Source organism: Lipophrys pholis, assembly GCF_963383615.2.
Source record: "Lipophrys pholis genome assembly, chromosome: 9".
Lineage (NCBI taxonomy): Eukaryota > Metazoa > Chordata > Actinopteri > Blenniiformes > Blenniidae > Lipophrys > Lipophrys pholis.
Window position 1 is genome coordinate 7,728,211 of NC_137639.1, and position 25,951 is coordinate 7,754,161.

The following is a 25,951-nucleotide window of genomic DNA, read 5'->3' on the forward strand; positions in this document are numbered from 1 at the left end:
AATACTTTCAGATCTTGTCAGAAGCACCTGAAGTTTTTCTCAGCATGACATGATGGGAGAGAAGAACTATGTAAATAAACCTGAACTGATTTCTGTTTGCCCTTAAAGAATCCTATTATCATGTAAACGTCTCCCTGTTGCAATTTAGTGCAGAAATCAATAAATTCAGGAAGAAGCCATTTTTGCATCCGCTCATACAGGGGTGTCAAACATAAGGCCCGTGGGCCACAACAGGCCCGCAAGAGGCTGCGATATGAACCGTCAACCCACCAAGCAAATTGTCAAATTTTTACTTAGATTTTTTGGGACATTTCACTACATTTTGCACCAAAAGGGGAAATTAAAATGGGCTTTATGTGGAGATTGTACTAATTAATGTTAATAATATGGTAAATATAGATATCTTCATCACGTATACTCTGTCCTACAACAAAGAAAAGTTCAAATTGAAAGGTTATCATGGTCTGGCCCACTGAAGATGAACTTGTGCTACGCTAATATAAAATGTGCCTTCCAGAGCTTTGTGTAAGTGTTGCATCATGTAATCCTTCTGTATTAATGTTGGTGACTCTCAAATTCAGAACCACAATCTGTACAGTGTTGAGCAGTCTATCTGCTTTTCAAAGTCAACACGGTGATTGTCCACTAGTCATTTAGTTACTGACTAAAGTAACATTAAAGCAAGTACAACCTCTAAAATCTTCTGCTCAGTTTATTGAAGGATAAAAACAAGAGATTCCCTTCAAAGGACGTGAGCTCCATTTTTGCACCTGTAGACATGTCACTTCACAAATGACCCCGATTTCAAGAAAATTCAAGATCGAGTGAAATGAGAGTTTAAATTATGGGGTGTCGGGTACAAGTGATGTGCTGGAATTTTGAATTCAAACAAATTAAGGGAAAGATGTGAGCTTCAATTGAATTAAATAATTCCGGCATTTTGCTGTATTTTGCACCAGAAAGAAGGTATTTAAAACTTGTTCAGGTTTTTTGTAAATACATTAAGTTACTGTTTTTACGCCATCATCTCACGTGTCAAGATCAAATTGAGCTCCTGAGCTTTAACGCCACTACTTTAAAGCCTCCTGACTCTCGTCATCAGTTTGATTGTAATCCAGACCTTTTGATCCGAGGTGTTTCCCACTACAAGACTGATTTCACTGACGACAAGTGCACAACTGACTCATTCGGCACAACGCACAGTACAGTCCACCCCTGAGCCGGCGGTCTTCGTGTTCGACTCTCTCAGTCAACATGCACTGTCTGCTGGTCGCTCGAGGCCGTCCATCAGCTCTGCCTTTATCGTCCAGCTATAAAGAAACATAATTAGCTCTGTGTGGGCCGCTGACCCAACACATCATCAGAGGTGGGTGAGTCAGTGCATTTGAGGGGGGGTGGGGCGGGGAAGGGGCGGGGGCTCGCCGCCGTCGTCTCCCTTGATTATGTGACATCCTCCGGAAGAAGGCTGCAGTTGTTTCCTCCATTACTTAGAGCGGGGGAAAATAAGAGGCCTTTTCACTATTGAGACTGTCACTCTCAATTTGGGCTAACGGTAAGCATGCACAAGGCCTCCTGGATACCCACCCCACCTGCTCTCGCCCCACTCCCACACACACACACCGACCCCCCCACCCGCCCCACCACCCCCACACCCCACCCATTCTCCTCCTCCCCTCCGCAGTGGGTCGCCGTGGTGACAGTTTGATTAGATCATCAATCGTGGCCGTTAACAGCGGTTTTCCTGAGCACCTGGACCGGCAGGTCACAGCTGGCTCTGAGCTACCGCTGTCCCCCTGACCCAGCACTCTCTCTCTCTCTCTCTCTCTCTCTCTCTCTCTCTCTCACTGTGTGTGTGTGTGTGTGTGTGTGTGTGTGTGTGTGTGTGTGTGTGTGTGTGTGTGTGTGTGTGTGTGTGTGTGTGTAGACATGCAATTGCTCATGCAGTCCAGTTATGTTGGCGGGGTCTCCAGTCCAGTTTTTCTGCAGCGAACACGGGTTTTTCCCTCTGATGTCCGACTTGAAGCTGCGTCCTGATGCACGCTGCTGTTTCACTTCGGTACAAATGACAAAAGGCATTACCCCGGGGGCGGGCCTTTAGACCCACCTTGTTATTTGTCTTGAAATGTTTTCCTTTGACCTGGGAGGGCAGAGCATTAATGAATGTTTTAATTCTCCGGTTTGAGAGAGCCCGACCTCGAGAGGGCGACGACAAGCAGAATATACAAAATATAAACGTGTGACACGTAAGTGGGAACAAGGTGTAATAAAGTCTCCTCGGAAGAAACCAGGGACACATCTGTATCCGTGTTCGCCACTCGATGCTTCTCGGAGTGTATTGTTTTCTACGTTTGCAGATACACAGATACCAGGGTGTAGCAGTTATGGCTGTTCATCTGTAACACCGCACACACACACACACACACACACACACACACACACACACTCTTCTTCACGCCGGCTGCTACGACACAGTGCACTTCACAAACACACACACGTACATAAATTCACCTGCTTTCCCCCCCTGCGCGTCGTCTTCGGTGGCTGTATCGGGTTTCCGCGTCGTTCTGGTAAAGCAGTTAAATTTATGGGCTAACAATAATGGGACAAAGTGTGTGTCTCATTGTGATTCCTCAGGTATTCCATGATTAAATAAACGTCCCCGGTCTTTTCATAAAGCTTGTTTATGGCAGCGTGGCACCATATGCTGCTGCCTCCACCCCACCCACCCATCTCCTCTCTCTCCGGCTCTCTTTCTGTTTAATTCTCTCACTTTTTCTTTGTCTTTCTCTCGCCCTCTCTCTTTCTCTTTCGGTTTCGCTCCATGCCTCATACGCTGCCCTACACTGCCTCTACCAGATGCAGGCTCGCCATTATTCTGCGGCGGAGAAGCTAAAGTTGCGAATTAACATGTAGGAGCCATTACGGTGCAATGATGATATCCATCTGCGCTGTTCATAGGTGCTACTTAGTAAATTGTCTACGCTGTAATGGCACAACGGTAACAATATGGTTCTGTTTTATCAACTCCAGAGTCTGTTTGCGTGTCTCCCGTCAAGCAGGCGCTCAGATGTGACTTATTTATCGCGTCTTCTCAAGGGTTCGGTTTGTCTTCAGCTCCCCTCTGAGTGGTTCTGCCCTGTTGGTCAGAGCGGAGTCAAAGGAATTTAGATTTAATTGTGTTCCAATATAAACAGCATATATTGTATAAAATAAATAAATACAATAAAAAAAATCTGGCAAAGCAGCAAAAGTTTCCTGGTAATTAATTCTCAAAAGCTCCGTGTGTGTCAGGGGATAGAAAGCCAAACAAGTTCCTACAAAGCAAAGTCAGGAAAACAATTACCTTCTCCAGCCAGGACACGGCGGTAAACACGCGTATTGTCTCGTCCGGTTCTGCTGGTGGAGAGAACGTCAGACCCTTCAAAGATGGACGGAGTTTGCATTCTATGGACTTTTGTTGTGATTATTAATGGCCATTTCACATTAACCTCGCCGCGCTAATATACTCAACAATGGCCCAAATCACCTGAGCTACGGGGACGGCGGAGGCGGCCCCGTCCCCCCTTGTCCAGCCAATGCTAAAGCAGCTACAACCGCCGCCCCACCTACCCCCCGTCACCGCCGCCACCCAATGACCAAGATTAATGAAACCTCCGCCGTTTTTAATTAGCATGGCCGCAGTCATCAATTACGTCTGCCCCACCCCAAATACAAATATTGTTATATTTTTTTGGGGGGGGGGGGGGGTTCTTGATTTATTTCATTGTGGTGGCCGAAGGAGTGAGATGAATGGCCTCCCATCATGGTCATTTGCAGAGATGAGGAGGAGAGAAGAGAAAGTAGAGAGGGGTATGGTGAGGAGGGTGGAGGGGGGTAATAAGATCTCTGGAGAGAGGAGTGTGTACGTGTGGTGGTGGTGGTGTGTGTGTGTGTGTGTGGCGGGGGAGGGGGGGGTTGTACATGTACTACTGTAGAGGACGTGGACACGCCTGGCCGGGGTGAGGCCAAGTCTACAAGGAGAGACCAAAGGGGGTCCCAGAGTCCCTGTGCAGGGATCTGACTCCAACTGTCCAGGAACTTAATTAGACTTTCCTTGAATCTGTGGTGCTATGTTGGTGTGGTTGTTGTTGTTTTTCTTTTCCACTGGAGCCATTATGAGTAACAGGTAGCTGTGACAAGCAAGACATCACAGTGTACTCTCAATGTGCCACCTTTTACTGCCTTTTTACAAAATACTCACAAATCAAATAGTGTTCTGATTTATTGACGGTGTACTGGTCACTTCTTTGTGTACACTTACTTTCGCTACAATATTATGTGATTCAGTGGAGCAGCTCTGCCTTCAATTTCGCATTGGCAAATGAAACCGTGTTCATTTTGCCTGAGGTCGTCGGTTAACTTTCATTCATGGATGATCATTTTTGCAGGTGTCGTTCTCAGAGTTTTGTACATGAGGTGGTTAGTTGTCATTTACCACCTAAATGTAAATATCAGTGCTACTTCTCTTGGACACAACATTTGGTAAACATTGTGAGTTTCTGGATGGTTCCACTTTGACCTCCGTCTTTCTGTCGACCCATTCCACCACAACCTCGATTTGTTCTTGGATCGGAATGGAGTGTGGAGGCAGATTGAGTCCAGTGATCTCAGGCCACATGGACACTTCAACATTTCAAATGAAGAGTCTCTCTTTCTGTGTTTTCCTGTCAGCATGGCAACGTTTTGAAAACGATGTCCGTTTACATGGCAGCGGCAGAAACACTGACCGGCCAGCATGCGTTTGGTCCTTTTAGTTCCTGTCGGTCTTTCTCATGTTCACTCAATCTGTTCGTCGTCCTTCGACTTCAGCAGAAGGTCGACAGATCAGCACAACCTCGCAGTAAGAGTCTTAAACAACTTAGGTCTCCTTACTTCTCTGTTCTTATCATAAGAACGTTGGCAGGGTTTCTAACATTACTTGACTCATCACGTATTCACACATCCATAACATTAATCTGGAGTTCATCGTGTGGTGACAATGTGGTGACAATGTTAGAAATAGATTAAGCCCATTGTAGGTTTCTAATCGTATTCCTTAGTATTGTGTGAACGACCGAACTGATGAAACCGTCTTCCAGACCCAGGATGTCAGACTGGAACTCCTCATATCAGCTGGAGAAGTCATCACACGTGCTCCGTATTGATGTTTCTACTGCATTTGTCAATAGTTTTTATTGGACTGTAACTTTTGTGCTTTCATGATGTCTGACGGTGCGTTTGGATGTCGGCGTCTGTGTGGAGGGAACCGCTCCAGTCTCTGAGGCCCACCTCTCGGTCGTTACTGCATTACAAAGACCGATAGTCTGAGGAGGAATTAAAGGGTGCCATCTTTCTCCAGACTGTTTTTGATATGATGTTTACAGCCAGTCTGAGAAGGGAGGTGGTGTTTTTTTTGTTTTTTTTGCCTCATTACATCGAGGTATGTCCACGGGAAGGAAACCTCAACCACATAGAGACAGTTTGAGCAAAACCATCGTCCGGTTCTTTTTGTAGTTGTTGTGGTCAAATTGGGTGTAGTTCAGTTGATACCTTATGATCTGATGAACCTGAGCAACAAAGGGAAACAGAACAGTATGGACATGGTTAGCGTTTTGTTCCTTAGTTTTTCCTTCAAGGGGTTCCGTGCCTCGGCTGGCTCTTCTTCAAGTCTCGACTTGCTTTTCTAATATTAACATTCTTGTATAAATTGAGTTATGAAGAAAAATAAACTCCTCCAAATCACCTATTCAAAAGAAAGGGGGAAAAATGCTGCAGTCGTTCCGTTCCTGAATGATTAGCTCCGCGCCGCTCCTTCTCTGCACTTTCTCACATTTGCTAAAGTCTGACTTGGAGGCGGCGCGGTAATAACAGCGCGGTGCTTTATGATGACTCGAAGATGTGCGCGGCTTCTTTTCCTGTGGTTTGGGAGTTGGGAGTGTTTGTGCTGCGGCGAGCCACCCCGGCCATTTTACTCCTGCCGACCACACACACACACACAAACACACACACACACACACACACACAGATTTTATACCCCTACTGCCATGACCATCGCTTGCCCACTGACTCAAGAGAGAGCGGTGGGAAACATCTTGAATATTTTATGAAGCTCGGGAACCCCACCTCTGTCTTCCCCACCCGGCAAACCACGACTGCTGTGTCCAGCAGTGCACACACACACACACACACACACACACACACACATACACACACACACACACATACACACATTGCACACACATACACATACACATACACATACACACATACACCAGCAGCAAACAGAAATAATGTTTTAAATGCAATCATTGTCAGGCCCAAACAATGTCATTTATCAAGGGAGCATTTGGGACTGTATAATAAGTTTCACATTATTAATACAATTTTTCATCCTCTGTCAAGCCTATCTGATTTATGGCACGCGTGTGATCTAAGGTGATCATTGAATTACAATTCCAGTAATAAGAGAGAGAATGGACCTGGTCTTTTACTTCTGCCCACTGGAGCACAGCCCCACCCCCACACCCCACCCATCCACCCTCCAACACCACCACTTCCACACACACACACACACACACACACACACACACGCGCACACCCACACGCACACACACGCACACACACGCCCACCCACACACACTCACAGGGTGCCAGATAAACAGCCTCCAGTCGCAACATGCAGTAATTACACACAACATACAAGAATGGCCACTGCCGAACTGTTTGTGTGCAACTTTTCATGCCACGGAGCAAATTTGCAAAATATTCGGGAGATAAACTAATATGCCAGCTCTCTAATTTCAGCAAGGGGGGAGAAAAATAAGAATAGAGAGACAGACAGAAAGAGAGAGAGGGGGAAGAAAAAAAAACAAATGAACCTAGGCCCTGTTAATTAGATAAGGGACAAAGCTCATTATTCTAAAATGATATTGGGGCCCGGAGAGTAAATATGAGTGGCCTGTTAGGGGCTCGGTAATGGGACGGGGATGCGAGTCGTTACAGGGACGGATGATTTACAGCTAGATGCTCTTTGATGTATAGACTCTACCTTTTATTAAGTGGCTGTCGTTACGGTCACTGGCTCAGTCATTTCCCTTTCTGTCTAATCACGATCCATACCCAGACACCCCCATCATCCAGACCCCGGACGCTCCAGATGTGGAGGGGAAATAGGCTGGGAATGCTCCTTCCCACGGCCGCCGCCTGCTCGCCTCCCTCCCAGCTCCCGAGATCTCGCCCGACTCGCCTGATACACTCTCCCCGCTGCGGATAATAGATTGTAACAAACAACGGCAAATAAACAAATGGAAATGTGAAATTCTTCGGAGGTAATTAAATAATAAAGACAGACTCCTATCATAACATTTTGGCTCCACTTTGAATGAGCATTTGCGCTATTAGCAGCCGTGCTCGGGCTTTATCAGATTAGCTCGCTGTTGAGGGCCCGCTGATCGCCGTCATACATCATCCTGTTTGATTTCTGTTTAAAGCGAATTTGGGGGAAGCCGCTAATTGGATTGTGGGAGTCTAGCCCCGGTTAAAGATGGTAAACAGCAGAGCAGGGCTTGTCCCCTTAAACTCGCAGCCCCACAGGCTTTCCCGAAACGCCAGCTCCCCTCAAGATCGCTGCAATTTATGACACATTTTCTCTGTATTCTTAAAAGATAATTAGGTTTATCACCCTTTTTTTTTTTTCTTTTTTTTTTCACGCCCCTCCTTTGCCGTCGCACACTTCCCGCTTTCCTTCCCTTTTGTGTACCTGTGAGCACACAATCGCAGCATAAAAACATAAATATTTCTGCGGCACAGCGGCGCTGGCAGGTGAGCCTAATGAAATTCTAGGAGTGTAATTTGATTTACGAGGTGCTAATGCGGCCTGATATTAGAGAGAAAAAGCTCTGATATGGCTGCCTTGTGCTGTATTTAAGGCCTATCAGAAGCCTGATAAAGAGCATCCTGTCCTCAGCACTGCGGCTGAGTTATTGTTGCAGATATTCATATTGATAGTAATTCTTCCTGACGCAATTTAGTGCCGGCAATATATAAATATGGAGATAATAGTTAATTTTGGGGGCTGCTCAGATTGCAATGCTTTAAATTCAAGACTTACGGGAAAGGGGAAGAGAAATTAAAAAAAAAAACTTTGAGCTGTGAAGCATCTGGACACTTTTTAAAGTGCCGTTTAAAGGATATGTGGAGGGGGAGGAGGGACGGGAAGAGGCCTTTGACCGCGCTGCGTCACACAAATCAGATTTTCAGTACTTATCAGCGGCTGCTAATTTCAACAGGAAGCTTTTTGGAGCTCTTGATTTGCCGTATTTCTTTTTATTTAGGTCCTTACATTTTTGATTAATAACGGGATATCTGTTAAAACCTATTAAAACCTTTAAATTAAGACAGCGTGGAGAGGAGACGTGACGTGCCTTGTGCACACGCGCCGGGGAAGAGATCATTTTGAGTCATTTTATCTGGGATTGTGTTGTTCATTCGCTTGCAAGGACTTCTTATAATTTAGCTGTGTGTGTGTGTGTGCGTGCGTGTGTGTGTGTGTGTCTGTGTGCGTGTGTGGTATCTTATGTGTCAAACACCTGAGAACACCTCAGATAGGAGGGTCCCACACTGATATGCTTGTGTTAAAGCATTGATATGTGGTTTTAGAGCTCAGATTAAAATGAGTTTAGGATTAAATCTTCAGTTTACTTGATGAAGGTGAGCATAAGACGCTTGGCAAAGAACTCACAAACATAGCGCTGTGTGTGTGTGTGTGTGTGTGTGTGTGTGTGTGTGTGTGTGTGTGTGTGTGTGTGTGTGTGTGTGTGTGTGTGTGTGTGTGTGTGTGTGTGTGTGTGTGTGTGTGTGTGTGTGTGTGTGTGTGTGTGTGTGTGTGTGTGTCTGTGTGTGTGGTGGGGTTATGTTTGAACGTGTGCTTCAAAGTGTGTGTTTTGGGACCACTGAGCTATGGCTCATAATAAAAACAGGCAATAACAGGGCCACCACAGAGGGACCTGGCCTTTGTGCCTCCCTGCTTGCCCTCCCTCCCTCCCTCCCTCCCTCCCCCTTGGTGCCACCTCCTCCTCTTTCTCCTCGTGGCCTCTCCCCACCCCCTAAGTTATGGACTGAATAACAGCACAACAATATTAAGATAACATTTCCTGATTGTTTGTCAGGCAGGAGGCTCCTTCACCCGCGCTTTCATCACGTCCACCGTGTTCATTAAATTGACAATTTGTATTTGCCCTACAGCGGGATAAACAGGAGCTTATCTGATGGGCCTGGTCTTTTATTATTTATTTCATTATCTTTCTCTTTTTTCTCTCTCTCTCTCTCTCTCTCTCTCTCTCTCTCTCTCTCTCTCTCTCTCTCTCTCTCTCTCTCTCTCTCTCTCTCTCTCCCTCTCCCTTCCCCTCCTCCTTGTGCTCCTCCTCCTCCTCTTTCTCCCGGGATTGAAGGTAAACATAAATCAGCAGCAGCATCTCTGTTGTGTGCCGTTGTTTATATTGCAGTCATATGCAGCAGCACTCCTCTCAGAGGAGGTTCATCTACAGCACTCCGCAGACACATGTGGCCTCTTCGTGGAGGTTTTACTTGTTGTTTTGTGTGACACGCCGGCTGTACACTCCCGCCGCTCGCAGTGTGATATAACTCAGTCGCCGCTTCACTTTTAAAAATGCCCTTCTGTTCGGACCGGCACCTCAGAGCCTCCCGCTTCTCCCACTCCTCCTCCTTTCGTTCCTTCTCTTTCCGGAGAAGTTGCTGCTGCCGTGTGCAGCAGGCCAGAGATGGACGCCCGACTTCATTTGCATGTCAAACCAGCACCAGCAGGAAGCTGATTTGAGTACCCGCAGACCACATTGACTACTTTAGTGCAGGTTTTCTCCTGAGCGGCCGTGAGCGATGATGTTGCCCCGCTCGATATCTTCGATATCTTAACCCGGGAACGAGCCCTGTCGTCGGTCGACCCCCGCGCACGCCGAAATAAAGAAAGCCAGTGCCCTTACTTAGGAAACAGTTGTCCCACAAATTCAATCTTTTAGCCATCTTTTACCCAACACCCCCTTCTCCCCTCTTCTAATCAGGTTTCAATTGACTGCCATTGAAGGAGGACCTCCTCCTCAGACACACACACACACACACACACACACACACACACACAGGTCCGAAACCCAGTCAGACACCATTTAAGGCTTACTCAGTCTTCCTCCCAATATCTCGGAGAGCTCAGGGCCAAATGATTTAATCTTCATTCAGCTAATTTAGTCTGGATTTAAGCTGCCGGGTTGTCGAAGTGCAGAGTGATGGGGTCTGAAAACAGGATGAGAGAGGGAGAAAAACACAGGAGGGAGGGAAGGAGAGAGCGAGAGGGATAAAGTCAGAGCGATGTAGGGAGAGGAGAGAGGGAGGAGGCTGAAGATGATGATCCATCCTGACCCTAGTGAATGCTGTCATGTTCCTCCCTCTAGGTAATCTCTCTCACTCACTCGCTATTTTGCATGTGAAAATGCTCTCCTGACAGTTGCATATCAGATAAATTTTCCTCTCTCTTTTTTTTTTTTTTACCCCCTCCCTTGCCCTCCGCCAAATAAACAACAGTCTTCACTTTGAAGTTGTCTGTTTGTGTCAGTTTGGCTTGAGGCGAGAGTCGGCCTCTCTCTCTCTCTCTCTCTCTCTCTCTCTCCCTCTCTCTCCCTCTTTGTGTTTGACTGTGAGCATCGGCAGATTATTTCCTCTCATTGCCGGCCAATGCAGTCAAATTCTTAGCTGTTAGAAACAACAGCAAAAACAAACCAAACCAAAAAAAACCAATGCAATTAATTGAGTCAATGAAACTAAATGCTGAGTGTTTACATGCGTGGAGAAAAGTGCAATTTTCCACTTTGGCTTAAGCACAGTGAGGAGGAGGAGGAGGTGAAGAGGTGAGTAGAAAGCAGTTAGAAATGACCTCCCATTTAAATCGTATTTTTGGAAAATGTGAGATTTATTAGAGTTTTTAAAGAAAGTACAGTTCAGAGAAACCCTTTTTAGAGGAATAATCATTTAATATAGTATCACAGAAATGTGAGTGTGAGCAGAGAAGAAGTGTTTGAGGCATATAATCCAAAAATAATCAGTTTTAACTCGTATTAGTTGTTTTTTTCATTCTCTCAACGGCACATGATTCCTTTTTACACGCACACACACTCCAATAACCATCACCCCCATCCTCTCACCAGGCTCCACCTCACCACTGGGGGGTGATAGAGAGTTCGTGGTTGTGAGTCAGGCCTTTCCTCGTCTCCAGCAGAGCCTGTTTAAATTACTCTGCCTCCTCCCAAGGGATTTCCAGCACAGTTTAGTCCGGCGTGCGGCGACATGGCGTGCGGCGACATGGCGTAGACGCCGAAAAGAGGCTCACCTGCGCCTGTGAATGGATCCGCAGTGTGTCAATCATGGGAAAGCGGAGATGGAGAGATCACACACTTCTTTTTTTAACCGTGGCCTTTCCTTCATCAGCGCTCGACAATAGTGTGTTGGAAAAAAAGAAAAATCTTCTGCTCTATTCCTTGTAATTGGGTCCTTTTTTTCCCCTTCTTTTTTTTGCCATCAGATGGCCTTTAGAGTGTCTGCCAATTTAACATGAAAGAGAGCAAACAAATCCACCAGAGTGCTAATTTCAAAAAAGATTCAAGGATGCTCGTGAATTTGCAGTTTAAGTGACACTTCATGTTAATACCCTGTTCATTTAACTCCTAATTAGTTGCATCAGCATGTATGTGATCATGAGATCAGTCAAAATAATATGAATGATAAGACTGAGGGGAGCCCCCACCCATAAAGTTACTTTTTTAAACGTTTTTGCTCCAAAAACATGAATCAGGCTTTTCCTTCCTTTAGGATTCACAAGCCCGTTTCGTCGTCAGTTCATAGAAAGGCTAATTGTAATTTATTTTTGACTCTTCTTCAATGAAGTCCCACAAGATGTCAATATTAATCTCGTTTGTTTTTGTCTACACTCTTTCTTTCAATATGAATGAATGTCATTACGTTTTAATGTAGTTTTCAGATTGTGAAGCACTCCGAGCTGCATGCTTTGTATGAAAGGTGCTATATAAATAAAGTTATTATCATTACTTGTAATTAAAGTTTGATTCAGAGAAGATTCTCCAGTCCAAATGACAAGAACACAGATGAAGTGAAGCTTAGGAAGCCAAATACATTTCACTTCTACACCTTTGGAAATGCCGCCACTTAAATATGCAGGCTCGGCCAATGAAGCCTGGATATTTTCACCAGGTGGATTTACTGTGCGGACACGCTTATGCCACCATGGCAAGTGAAATCTGCTTGGAGAAGTTAACCAAAACTTCCTGGTTTCTAAACGGGGAAGAGTTAGACATATATTCATCCCACTCAGAAATCAGAAATGTCCTACTTAACTTCCTAAGTTTAAAACCACATGGAGCCGAGTGGCTGATTACATCAAGGAGAATCCATTTGAACGAGAAGTTGGAACAGGTGAGCCCGACAAAATGGCCGGTGAGAGTACGTTTCAGAACAATCAACAATTTCCCCTGACGCCACAAGAGCAAAATGAAAGAGGCTGAACTAAGCCGAAATAAAACTACAAAGCCATACCTCCCGTGCGAGCCACTGAACAAAAAGTGAAATGGTGCATAAAAGAAAAAGGCTGAGCACCCCTACGAGCTTCTTTAACTAAATCAGCAAGTTCTTCAACGTATCCAGAAACACGGTCCTGGAGGATTATCACTAGAGTCAGCAGAGCAAAGCAGCAAAAACAATGGCCCCGTCCGAAATGGCAACGGCCTTTATTCAAGCAGGTCGATCAGCTGGTTCCTGAGTGTTTCAGTCGGTGTTGCCAAACCTCCCAACAATGAAACAACCTGCTCAGCTTCGCCAGTATCAGTGGAACATTTCAGAGTGGAACAATCATCAACAGGCGGCAGATTGAACACAGCTATTGTGGTGCTAAAAGAGTAGTGTTCCGTTTATATAAGTAAAACTATAGTATATAAGAGACACAGACTGCCAAAAATCAACACTCCCATGGAATGCACACGTTGCAAAATGCAGCCTTAAACAAGGCCTTAGTGTGGAATTTGCATGTTCTCTCTGTGCTTATGCAGGTTTTCTCTGGCTCCTGATATCAAACATATTCATTTAAGCCATAATAGTGACTTTCAATTGCCCCTCAGAGTAAATATGTGTATTTGTCTCTTTACCTTTTTTAACGGCGCTTACACTTAACAATCCTACCTACACTCCTGAGCTGTGTGTTCTCTCTCTAGACTTTCAGAACTTTCTCTGGTCGAATATGATGAAGAGAGCGCTGTGGTAACATTTCATTGATTCATAAATTCACTTTTACGACTGTGCCGCTAAGTTTCACCCCCCCCCCCCCCCCCCCCCCCAATACTTCAAATTGCCAACATCTCCGAGTGTTTTTCTTCTGTCTGCCCGTCTCCCCCTTCGCCCTCCCATCACACCCACGTGCAGACGCAGACGTGTTCTCCCAGCCTTTCTCCCTCCCTGCGTCTCCCCTCTCGGTGCGTTCTGCATGGTGCCTGGCTGTTTAGAGGCCGTATGCATATGTATGGGCGAGACGGTGGATCGTGACGGGATCTGACACGCGGGGACAAGATCAAAGCGCCTCCATCTGATCCCATAAAAACAGACGCAAGCCCTCCTCTCATCCTTACAAAACCCCCACTGATAGTCAACTCTGCCAGCCCCGACTCCTCCATCTTCTCCCCTCTCCCGCTGCCTTCCTCCTCTTCCCTCGTTTTTCCTCCATCCCAGCATGCCGCGTGCCCACGTCAAGGCCTGCCTGCCTGCCTGCCTGACTTTGCGATTACGCCCCGTGATAAACAATGGCCCGTTTAGCTCATAAAGCAGGAGTGTTGTGCATAATGCTTACAATAAAAGATAGCATCTCTTCACTCATCTTATTTACCTCTCCCACGGCGGCACGAGCCGTTCTATAAATACTGCGGGGGGGGAGGAAGGAAATGCAGATGCAGACATACATCTGCTGGTCAAATAAAGTCTTCTGCCAAGTGGCGTGATGAGAACGCGAGGAAAACGAGGAGATTTAAATCTGCATTTGAGCCGGGAGCCAGGTGATAACGGCGCCATCTTAAAAGCTGACGCCATCCTTCCTGTTAAGTGAGCTTAAGATGTCCCCTCAACTAGCGTGGGACGACATCCATATCACATTTAGATTCATCTTTGTAGGAACATATAGATTGATATGGAAGCCAGGACACATTTTCCTCTCCGTCTCTCCCCCTCCACCTCCACCTCCTCATCTTTAATACCCTCCTTTCTCCGTTTTTCCCTCCCTCCCTCCCTCCCTCCCTCCTTCTCATTCTCCTTCCTTCCAGTAAGGAAGATGTATGAGTTTGAATTATTGATTCAGACACATGCTACATGCTGCTCGGAGTCATTATTTGTTCAGGTGAGTGTCATGCTGCTCGCTATGAAACAGATACCGCGGGGATTAAGCGACACAATCAGGACTTAAAGACAGCCGCCCTCCCTAAAATAACACGGCCCGCGCCGCAAGACGAATGCTCCCCAAAACCCGACTTCATTTGTTTATGACTCGCACATTAGTCATTCTGCGCCTAAATTATAGCGCGAGGGTAAAGATTAATTCAAGCACAGGCTTCTTTCTATTGTTTTTTTTTTTTCATTTTCTCTCTCTACTTGTGTGTGTTTCTTGAAGCCTAATAACACAGCAGATGACTATAGGTGCAAACATCCTACACAGCGACTTTAAAAACACACACAGCTTCTTTTTGTCAGGTCGTAGGCGTCGGCATGGAGAATAGACAGATGTCCAGCGCCGAGACAGAACGCCATGCATATTCACACCCCGATTCTCAAGTGAAGCTTTAACCAAAGGGTGAATTACACTTTACATTCATTGCATTGATAGCGACGATGTAAAAAAAAAAAAAAAAAAGCTCAGGTGAGGAGAGTTTTGATGGAGAAGAAACTCTGGAAGAGAGAAGAGGGAAGGTAAAAGTGTTGTTAACTGTTCATTTAGCCTGGGCTAAGTGGTCAGGGAGGCTGGACAGGTGAACTCTATTCTCCCCACTGGCCCTGCGGGGGGTGCGCGTGCTGTGTGTGTGTGTGTGTGTGTGTGTGTGTGTGTGTGTGTGTGTGTGTGTGTGTGTGTGTGTGTGTGTGTGTGTGTGTGTGTGTGTGTGTGTGTGTGTGTGTGTGTGTGTGTGTGTGTGTGTGTGTGTATGTGTGGACTGTAACAGAATTTCTCTAGTCCTCTGGGCCCTGGTGCAAAGCAGAGAATAAATGGTGGAGGTGGCAGGCCAGGACAGAAAAATCAATGCCTGCTTATACAGACATGACACACCAGCACCAGCCAACTGCAGTGTGTGTGTGTGTGTGTGTGTGTGTGTGTGTGTGTGTGTGTGTGAGACACAACTCCACCATGCTACACCACGGGCGTGAGCGAAGTACCCAGCAACCTCCATTTCCTTTTCTCGCAGGGTAGATTTTCTGGCGTTTTACGTCCGCTTCGGGATCAGTAAATAACTCTTTGGGTTTTTTCTCTCTCTCTCTCTCTCTCTCTCTCTCTCTCTCTCTCTCTCTCTCTCTCTCTCTCTCTCTCTCTCTCTCTCTCTCTCTCTCTCTCTCTCTCTCTCTCTCTCTCTCTCTCTTCTTTCCATCCTCCTCCTCCTCCTCCTCTCTCGGCTCTCCTTGTTCTCCTGCAGGAAGTTTGAATGCGAGCTGTGCGAGCGCTCCTTCAGTGAAAAATGGGCCCTGAACAACCACATGAAACTGCACAGTGGGGAGAAACCGTATAAGTGCGCCTGGCCGTCCTGCCACTACGCCTTCCTCAACCTGTCAGCCATGAAGGACCACTACAGGACGCACACTGGTGAGACACACACACACACACACACACACACACACACACACACACACACACACACACACACACACACACACACACACACCTCCATTGTGCACCATTACTGCTGCTCCCTCCCCTCAAAGAAAGTTGAAAAAAAACAAAAAACACATTGACTGACACTTCGAGGTGCAAAATTCATGAGATTTGCTTTTTACAGGCAAGAACTGTTTTACGAGTGGTGGGACAAAGAGTTATTTATCAAGAAAAGACTCCACTTGGATCCCACAAAATGTCCCCCTTTCTCTCTCTCTCTCTCTCTCTCTCTCTCTCTCATCCCTCTATAGCTGGAGAGCGCGCGACAAAATGAAGTTTATGTGAACTGTGAAAATCTCACATTAATTATGAATCTTCACAGCTTTGTTTGGAATAAATACACACGCGTTTTTGGCCGATAATCCACACGACTTGTCCATCTGTACTGGTTTTCAGCATCCAGAGAAAGTGGAGAGCTGGTTTTCTTGGCCGTCTCGCACACACTCGTTAAACGGATGAACACACCTCCTGATCCCGATAGGGCTGTCTCTGTTATATGATGTGTTACCAGCCAATAAATAGCCAGAAGGAGAGGTGTGTGTTGGGTGGGGGGGGGGGGGCGGGGGGGGGGGTGCACAGGCACAGGGATGTTTGAGTGTGTTTTGTTTGTTTTCGGCCCTTCTCCAGACTCTATGCACGTTGGTGAAATGTGAGGTAACGTGTTTATTCCCTGATGCCAAATGGTTGTCATGTGTTATTTCCCCCAAATTCCATCTGGTCACTGAGTGTGTCCTCCTCGAATCCAGCTGGTCCGCAAGTTTGTGTTCATCAAATCCATCTGATTCTCAAGAATGTTTCTTTTTTTTTTTTTTTCCTGCTTAAGATGCCGAAAAGACGGAAGGAAGAAAAAAAATATTATTTTTTGGGGGGGGGGGGGGGGGGGGTTAGTTTTTTTGGCGTGTGGACTTCACGTTTCCTGTCTTCAATCCAAATGCGAGCATCATTACAGCACAAACAAGGAGCATGTTGCAGTTCCTCTTCTTTACTTTTTAAACCCTTTACAGTAACTATATCTGGTAACGTCTTCTCCCTTCCAAACTAACAACTTTCATTGTTTGGGATTTCTTGCAATCTGTAAACGTGTGACAATGCGTGACCTTCCGGGTTTACACTTCTCACAATAGCAGACTTGTGTTTTGGTAAAGAACTTTCCGATCCCAGTCAATGCACCTGGTGAATGCATTTAAATAATAAAAAATAAATAAAATAAAATAAAAAGTGAATGCACTGTGCACTTAAAACTAGTGCAAATGATCTGTTATTAAACATTTCCACAATATGTCTTCCAAGTCAGACTCAAGGAAGCTTTACTTTTATAATAATAACACAGTATGGTTGGAATTTATGACACATATAATATTAGATTAGAAATGGAGGCAGTGGTGGCCTTAATGCTAGAAAAATGAAGAATTTACTGGTTCGAATCCCACTGAAGTCGCCGCTGTGGATCTCTGATCACAACCATTAATCCCAAACTGCTCGGGTCGGTCACATCGATCGTGGGTCACGTGTTTTTCTGCGGCGATGTGAAGAAAACAGCCGAACACGACAATTTGATTTGGATTTCATATATATGATGCGATTCCACAGCGTGAGCCGACCAAGCAGTGTTTTACATTAGGGCCTGACCGATTAATTAGATCGATCATAGCCATTACAGAATAATCGGTAGTCTGACGAATCTCGAACAGGCCTTACATAAAGAACGATTCCGCTGCAGTTGATGTGATAATCCCACAATAATCTGATTGTTGTTTGCTTTCCCACTTTCTTGTTTCTTGCAAGTTCCACCGTGAAGAAGTTAGTTTACCTGCCGTGAAACACGGAACCTCCGTCTCCGTGGCGAGATGAGTGGGCCTTTTCATTACGTACACGCAGTCAGAGCCTTTTTCTCACTGAACCCTTCCTCCCCTTTCATTTTTCTGTATGTACACTCGGGAGTCTGAGCTTTTTTAACTTGCGAAAAAAAAAACTTTGGATAGACAGATGGTGCGGTGGGCGGTGGGAGGATACCGTCGTGAATAATAGCCCCTCCATAGGAGCCCAAGTCAGCTTCTTTGAAAGTGTCTTTATGCGGGCAGCCCGGCAGTTTCCCCTCGGCCTCGGTAATGTCCCACACATGGCTCCTTGATGCCCTTTTAAGTCAATGACAGAGGCGGCGGCAGCCAGTGGCCTGACAGCCTGACTGAGCGCTTGCAGGAGAGCCCTCCATCCGTCACGGGTGCCTGCTCTGTGTGTGTGTGTGTGTGTGTGTGTGTAAGGACTTGCTAGATGTTATTTTAAATGTGTTTTAACAGTGATGTAACATCAAGGCACCTCTGACATAATTAGGCCTTTTATTTTCATTTGTTTCCCGCTCTCATCGTTCCCCATCAGGCGGCCCGGCGTCACACTGTCACCTAGCTGTCAGCCGGAGAGGTGCGGCGCCCGTGGTTTCGCGCCCCCCGCGTGTGTGTGTGTGTGTGTGTGTGTGTGTGTGTGTGTGTGTGTGTGTGTGTGTGTGTGTGTGTGTGTGTGTGTGTCTGTATCCACGCATCAATCTACCTCTACGCAAAAGTGATCGAGAGAACTTGAGAAGAGAGAATTAAGATGGAAACCTTATTTTAGAGCGCGACAAGACCTGACTTGATGAGCCCAAAAGAAAAAAAGAAAAATACACACTAACACAATTTGTTGTTCTGTGACCTCCGACACTCCTTCGCCGCTTGTAATTGGCGCCGGGTCGGACCGGTTAGCCGCCGCCGCACAATCACTGCAATCACATTCCAGCGGCCAACCTGCCACGCTGAAATATTATCTGCATGTGTGTGATCTGTTTAAAGGTTGTAAATCGTCTCTCTCGCCCAGCTAAGATGCAATACTAAGAAAATAAGTAGGAGATTTAAAAGTTGAACTAATCTGTCCAGGGAGCAGAGCAAGTCGCTAATGGAGGGTGTGTGAGTTACGTGTGTGTGTGTGTGTGTGTGTGTGTGTGTGTGTGTGTGTGTGTGTGTGTGTGTGTGTGTGTGTGTGTGTGTGTGTGTGTGTGTGTGTGTGTGTGTGTGTGTGTGTGTGTGGACGGTGGCTTAGCCGGGGCATCTGGACCGGAGTGTGATCACAACACACGCAGCTCATTAGTTGTTGGGTGTAAAATTCAACATCCTGAAGTGAAGAAGAAAAATTCCAAACATTCACCGAGAGCTTCATCCCGCAAGTGTGCTGCCACTGATTTAATTCATGTTCGGGGGTTTAGAATTGAATTGTGATCGACTGAAATAATGTTTCCAACACTTTGCCTCAAGTACTATTTTTAATAATGGCACAGTTTCTAAGAAATTTTTTTTTTAAAAGTTAGACGTTTTGACAAAGTTTTAAGTTTTGACGTAATAACGGGACGTTGTAAAAGCACAAGTCTATTGCAAACATCTGGCAGGGCGGAACGATCATGAATTTATTCATCGTTTTAAGGATAATATGGCAGTTAATGGAAGCAGGATTAGGGTTGTTTAGGCTCTACTGGTAGAAATAAATTGAGCTTTTTGATCAATTTAGTTTGTCTCCATGACACATAAAATGTATTCAATTATAAAAATGCATGTTTTACCTTCCTGAATAGTGAAAAGAAGTCGCACATGAGAAGGAAATCGCCCCGAGCCGAATGTCATCTTGTGTTAAGATTATTTACCGTCTAACTCAAAAACCTCAAATCTTCATATGAGATCCATCAATTTACCCATCGTTTGCCCCCCACCACCTCGAGCCCCTCTGCTGACGATGTGTGATTGCATTAATGCAGATGTGTCAAACACATTTTACTTCGGCGGCCGCAGACGGCCTGATTTCATCTTCAGTGGGCCGGACCGGTAAGATCGTGCCACTATAACCTTTAAAGTTAAACTTTAAAGTTTTTCTTTGTTGTTGCGCTGAATATATGTTGTGAAAATGTCTGTATAGTCACAAAACCAAAGAATTACTACTGAAAATGAATACAATTTCAACATAAAGCCAATTTTATTGACGCAAAATACGGTAAAACGTCCGAAAAACCTCTCCTGTAGCTGTTACATTATGCATGTTTTTACAAACTTACCCTGACAAGCCGTGCTGTCAGGGTAAGTTTGTAAAAAAACTTTAAAGGAAGTGTTGGCACGCTTCCTTTAAAATTTTTACAATCTTCTTGGCGGACCGGATTAGAGCCTCTTGCGGACCAGTTTGGGCCCTCAGGCCTTGTGTTTCATTTATTGCAATTTAATGTGTGCTTTTTACAACGTCCCCATTTTAAAGACCAAAACATTTCCAAGAGACATACTTGTTCATCTTTGCTCTGAGGGGTTTGTTGGTGTTAAAGTGAGGTATGTTCAAGTGTCCTGGCAGTATTGATAATAAATGTCGTCATAACTAAAGCAGGTTTTGATCACATTTTAATGCTGCGTTTGGTTATTTTTAAGGTGCAGATTGCACTTTGAGGAGGAGCTTCTTTCAGCGTCTGGTCTGGATTCTTGACTCATTCAGGGCGTCTGTATGCATGTCGTCACATTTACACGTGTGGCAGTGCTTACAATAGTAATGTGGTTAAAAATGAGTCATGACAGGATGAGGACAAGAAGGACATGATGACAGATGATACTGTTTGCTTCCCTGCTCTCCGGACAGACGAGCTCTCACACATCCGTCCATCCATCATGTTTTATTCCCTGCCTATCCAGAGTAAGGTTGCGGGAAACTGGAGCCAATCCCAGACAAACACAGGTCACCTCTCCATCACGGGAGAAGAAGAAGTGGGAGTACAGAAAGAGAAAGCGCAGGGAAAACATGCAAACGCCTCTCCTCCATCATCCAGCCGCTGCTGCACCGTTCCACTCAGCTGTCATGTTCTCTCGGATTATGTTATTATTCAGTCATTTTCAATGCTGATGGGAAGACTCACCTCTGCGACTGCAGTGCGCCGGGGTGTGAGTGCACCTGGCTCTTAAAGGGACAGGAGAAGAAATGTTACACGCTAAAAGCTTCCCACACTTTTCAAACAATGTGTGATGCTTTGTCTGCAGATTATCAAAGCACGCTACCTCGTTGCTGTCAAATTAGCCTCAAAGCCATGCTGTCAGGGAGAGTTTGTAAAGACTGGCATAATACAACAGATATAGGATACATTTTGGAGACGTTTTACTTGATTTTGCACCAGAAGGTTTCATTAAAATTGCCTTCATGTTGAGATTGTTTTTATTTTCTTGTTTGATTTTGTGATAATATAGACATTTTCATCATGTATACTCTGCGCTTCAACAAACTAAAACTTTAATGTGTCAATTTCAAGATTATTATTGCAATATTTTACCAGTCCGGCTCACTCAGATTGACTTCCCTTATTCAGACACTACAAATGACTTCAGTCCGTTAAAATTATCTCAACCCCGAGTGTGTTTATAGCAGCGTCACTGAACAGCACTGAGCCGCAATGTTATCAAAATGTGTCTCAGTTTGGCCCTGTTTACACAACAACCAACAACAGCCTCTCAACTATAAACGACCAAGTCCCAGGAGAACATGGACTAAGAGTCATGACAGTATGGAGGCCGCCATGTTTGTTAGTGTCCATCTACTCTTGCATGTGCAACAGAAGTATTTATGACCGTCGTGGTGCTTCTTGCGTGGTAGCAGCATTTTCAGAAAGTTGCGTTTTCCCACGTTTACACGGAGACGGGGTCGAAGCGTTTTCCAAAGGTTTTATCTTGTGTCGCTGTTTTGAAAAAGCTGCATTGTGAGTGGCTCCGAGCACCGTTGTTGTGTAAACGGACACCCACAAGGCAACAGACGTTTTGCTCTCCAACACCGTCGTGTAACCCAGCAGGGCCTTAAACCTTGGAAAAGTTCATCTCGACAAAGACAAAAAGCAAGAAACGCTGACTTCTGGCGTGCAGCAGTGATTTCACTGCAGACACACAACAACCCGAAGGTGAGTGTCACGGATAGAGATGCTGGCTGTGACACCCCGACCCCCCCCCCCTTGGAAAGGAAATGCTCTCCTGCCTCGAACAGGATTCATTGTTCCTCTGTGATTTGTGTGTTTTTTATGTTAATCGCTGGCCGCTCACACACTCGTGTCAGAGGGAGGGGCGAGGTGGTTGTGAGGGGGGATTCAGTGGTCGTCAGCCGCCAGGGTCATTTGTAACGGCTGATGAATGAGCGACTCAAATAAATAAATAAGTGCAACGTATCTGACCCACCCACCTTTTCCCAGGCTCTGGGTGCGTTGTGCGTTGTGCGCCGGCTGTGGTGGCGGCGGCGGCGTGGCGGGCCGGAGAGGGGTGGGGGGGTGGCTGAGCACACAGCGACAGGGCCACAATTGATTTCCTCATTGCTTCAGTTTGTCGCTTAATCTGGCGATATGCTGATAAATCTTCGCACTTTGTCAATTAATTTCCCTGAAAAATGAGACCCAAAATGGCGAGCACATCAATACAGCAGCGGATTCCGTGTCAAAAATTAAGCGGTAAAATTAATTGCCCTCCCATCCGCTCCTGCTAAAACATAACTAATGAGGGAGGCAATTATAGCTGCATGCAGACTCCTTCGGGGTTATTTAAAACACACACACACACACACACACACACACACACACACACGTGTGTGTGTATATATATAAATTCACACACACTTGCAAAGAGAGGTTGTATATTTTAACTTCAAAGTTCTTTCATTGTCTGGCAATAAGGCATATTTAATTTCAGTTCGCGGCGGAGGGTTGAGGTGCATCATGGGAGCTGAGGATTCAAATAGCCTGGAAAGTTTAAGGGCTCTCGGTGCAGATGCATTAGCAGATTATGCCTCTTTTCAGGGAGTTTTAGTGTCTGGCTGGAGTGTTGTTGTTTTTTTTTTCTGGTGCACATTTGCTTTAAACAGATGTTTGTGACGCTCGCCTCCATTTACATTTGTTTGCGTGGCCTTCACCTCCGCGAGGCGACAGCAGGAAGATTGATGTTTAAGTTTGGAGTTCCAGTAAAAGCCGTCGAACTTAAAGTTGAGGCTGGTTTAGAAACGAGCGCGTGTCTTTAGGGTTAAAGTCAGAGACGTACCGACCGGAGGTAAGGGTCGACGGGCTTGGACGTCCCAGCGTTGACAGTCACTCTTCGTGCTGCGCCCCCCCCCCCCCCCCCCCCCCTCCTCCTCCTCCTCCTCCTCCCCCGTCCTCCACCCGGGTCCCTTCAGAGCGTTCAACCCCCGAGAACGGCAGATGAAAAGCACACATGTAATTTATCGCCAACGTTTCCTCCTCAAGAATAATTGTGGCGACCGCGGCTGGGCGCAGGGATCGATGGCTATGGATTTTTCTGTGGTGGGGTCTTGTAGCGTCGAGGCGTAATGAGAGATGGAGGAGGAGGAGGAGGAGGGACCAGCGCTGTTTTCTTTTTTTTTTTCTTCTTTTTTTTTTTTCCTGAGGTGGGAGAGAGACGCTGTGAGCAGATGCTCACTAACTCATGTAGAGTTTAGACACACAAGGACAGAGGTGGCACTTTTTCTTTTTCTTTTGAATTAAAGCTTCTTAAAATCCGACTCTCCTTCCGCCATCAGAGAGAAGCTGCGGGGCGGCCAAAGATTGAAACTTGTCGCAGGAGATGTCCGAGGGGGGGAAATTGTTTATTTTTCTCAGTATTCTGATGAGGATGGGGAGTGCATGGCCCAGAAATACAAAAGAAAGCGAGCCTGTAAGGAAGCCCCTACCTCACGAAACGCAATCAAAACTTTGAAACTCAAAATCTGCACAATGCTCCTTGAAGTTCCCTCGAAGTGAAAACAAATCATTTGTGCTTTTTTTTTCGTCTGAGAGAAGTTTCGCATTTACAGGGCAACGCTTTGAAAGTCATGCTTTACACAGGAAATGGCAAAAATGCTGCAAATGTTGGGCCGCTAGTGGGTGTTTTTTTTTTATTTTTTTTTACTTTTTTAACTTTTTTTTTACCAGTGATTAAGCGACTCACACGCGCACAGGGAACAATACTCTATAAACATTGACAATGGTGAGCACACCGACATCCGTATCGACAGATGATCAAGTTAGTAGTTTTGTCTGCGAGAGTCACCTGTAATAATAATCAAACTTCGTCCGTTGTGGTCGTGACTGTCAATATACCCGTGCGCGTGTAGAAAAACTATTCACCACCGCTTTAGGAAAGTTGCGTTTTCCCTGTTTCCAGCGGCGGAGTCGGAGCGTTTTCAAAAAGTTCCACTTAGGAAGCCGTCCGGGCGCCCAAAACGCAACTTTTACATTCTCACTTTAAAACGTTGTCGTTTAAATGCGGGTCTTCGATTTCCTGAGCACGTTCTTCTCCACCGTCCACCAGACACCAGACATCAAGCTGCCTGAAGTACAGAAGCTGTCGGATGAAGGCAGAGAGGAGTTTGAACACCAGCGACCGCTTTAAGACGTTTGTTTCCATAGAAAAAGAGTTTGGTCTTTTTAAACACGCTCTTTGTGCAGCTCGGACTTGTCCTGGTCAGTCCTGGACAAACCAGCCACGGTGCGAGATCTTCTCTCTCTCAGTAGATTATTTATCTCACAAAGGAATAAAGGACTCTGAATAATTTGCCAGTCTGTGAGGCTTCCGCAGTCGTCCCTTCTGAAGGTTTAAGACTCCATGACAGGACACTCTTCAGTAGAAAGACAAGTGCAGAGCCTGAATGTCAGAGGTTTAAATAAGACCGGTTCCACCCGTCACTCTCTCACCTCATTTACTCCTCGTCTGTGCTCCGATTTCAATCCGACGGATTTTCAGGTTTGATCGTTACATTTTTCTGCGCGGCTCCTCGTTCATCTGAATTGTAGAAAAAATACTTCTTTTTTTTATCAATGTACACTATTTTAGAGAGGATGTGTTTGCTCAGGTGCACTCAGAATTGGCCAAAAAAATCACACAATGTAAACCACAGATTATGTCATGGTGGATATTTAATGCTGGAATACACTGTTTGTGTTTTATTTTTTCAATTTCTATATTAAAAACAGTGTTGGAAATCATGTTTATGTAGTGTATTGTTAAGCTCTATGGAACATCAGTTGCAAATAAGTTACTTCATGTTGCTCCATCTTAAAAAAAAAAAAAAAAAAAGTTAAATTAAAAAAAAAAAAAAAGAGGCAGAGTGGAAATTTATTTCTAAAAAAAAATATTGCTCTCTTAAAGGCCGTCCGTCCTGGGACTAAAAAGTGAACCCGCGTGAATTGGCGAACACATGCACCTTTTTAAGGCTGTTTTTCTCCCCTCTAAGTGGCACTGCATTAAAACTCTTCTCACAGTCGAGTGGCTTTAAATGGGTGTAATAGAGGAAACTTGAGGCTGCTTTTGTCTCGGCGGACTCGGTGAAAGCTGCTATCTGTGCAGAAGAGGAGCGGAGCGCCGCTGAGGCCCAGCTGGAAGAGTCGCCCCGATGTGTTAGCGGCGCGTGGCGAGAGCTGGAGTTCAACATCCCGCATTTAGATGAACGCTTAAGTGATGGGGAGCTCAGCTGCACGCGACACACACACACACACACGCACGCACACACACACACACACACACACACACACACACACACACACACACACGCTCGGCTGCATGTTGGAATGATGCTGCGATCGACAATGCCTCCACACGTGAACGCAGCACACACGCATGCACAGATTTGCATGTGTGTCCTTTGTACGGATGCGTGCATATAAGTGAGTCTCTTCACAATGTGTGTGTGTGTGTGTGTGTGTGTGTGTGTGTGTGTGGTGTGCATAATGGCAGAGAGAAAGGGAGAGAGCATCATGCTGTTAATGACAGAGCCAGATGCAGAGAAGAGAGGAGGAGTGTAAAAAAGCTCTCCACGCTCCCCATCTGGAAGGCATCGCCCCCAAATGAAGTTGTACAAAACCATCCCATTGATAATAAAGCTAATTTTTATGGCTCTGACAAGTATGTAATTATGTTCAGCGGTGCTTTTCAGATTTTATCACAGTCAATAAACCACACT

General features: G+C 45.6%; 1 protein-coding gene across 1 annotated transcript in view; it reads left to right on the forward strand.

Moving 5' to 3' along the window:
* The window catches only part of znf407 (zinc finger protein 407), a 201,737-nt gene that overhangs the window by 97,493 nt on the left and 78,293 nt on the right, over positions 1–25,951 (forward strand). Inside the window, 1 exon segment of the mRNA XM_080470713.1 lies at positions 15,750–15,916. Within this exon segment, the coding sequence (XP_080326839.1) occupies positions 15,750–15,916 (167 nt within the window).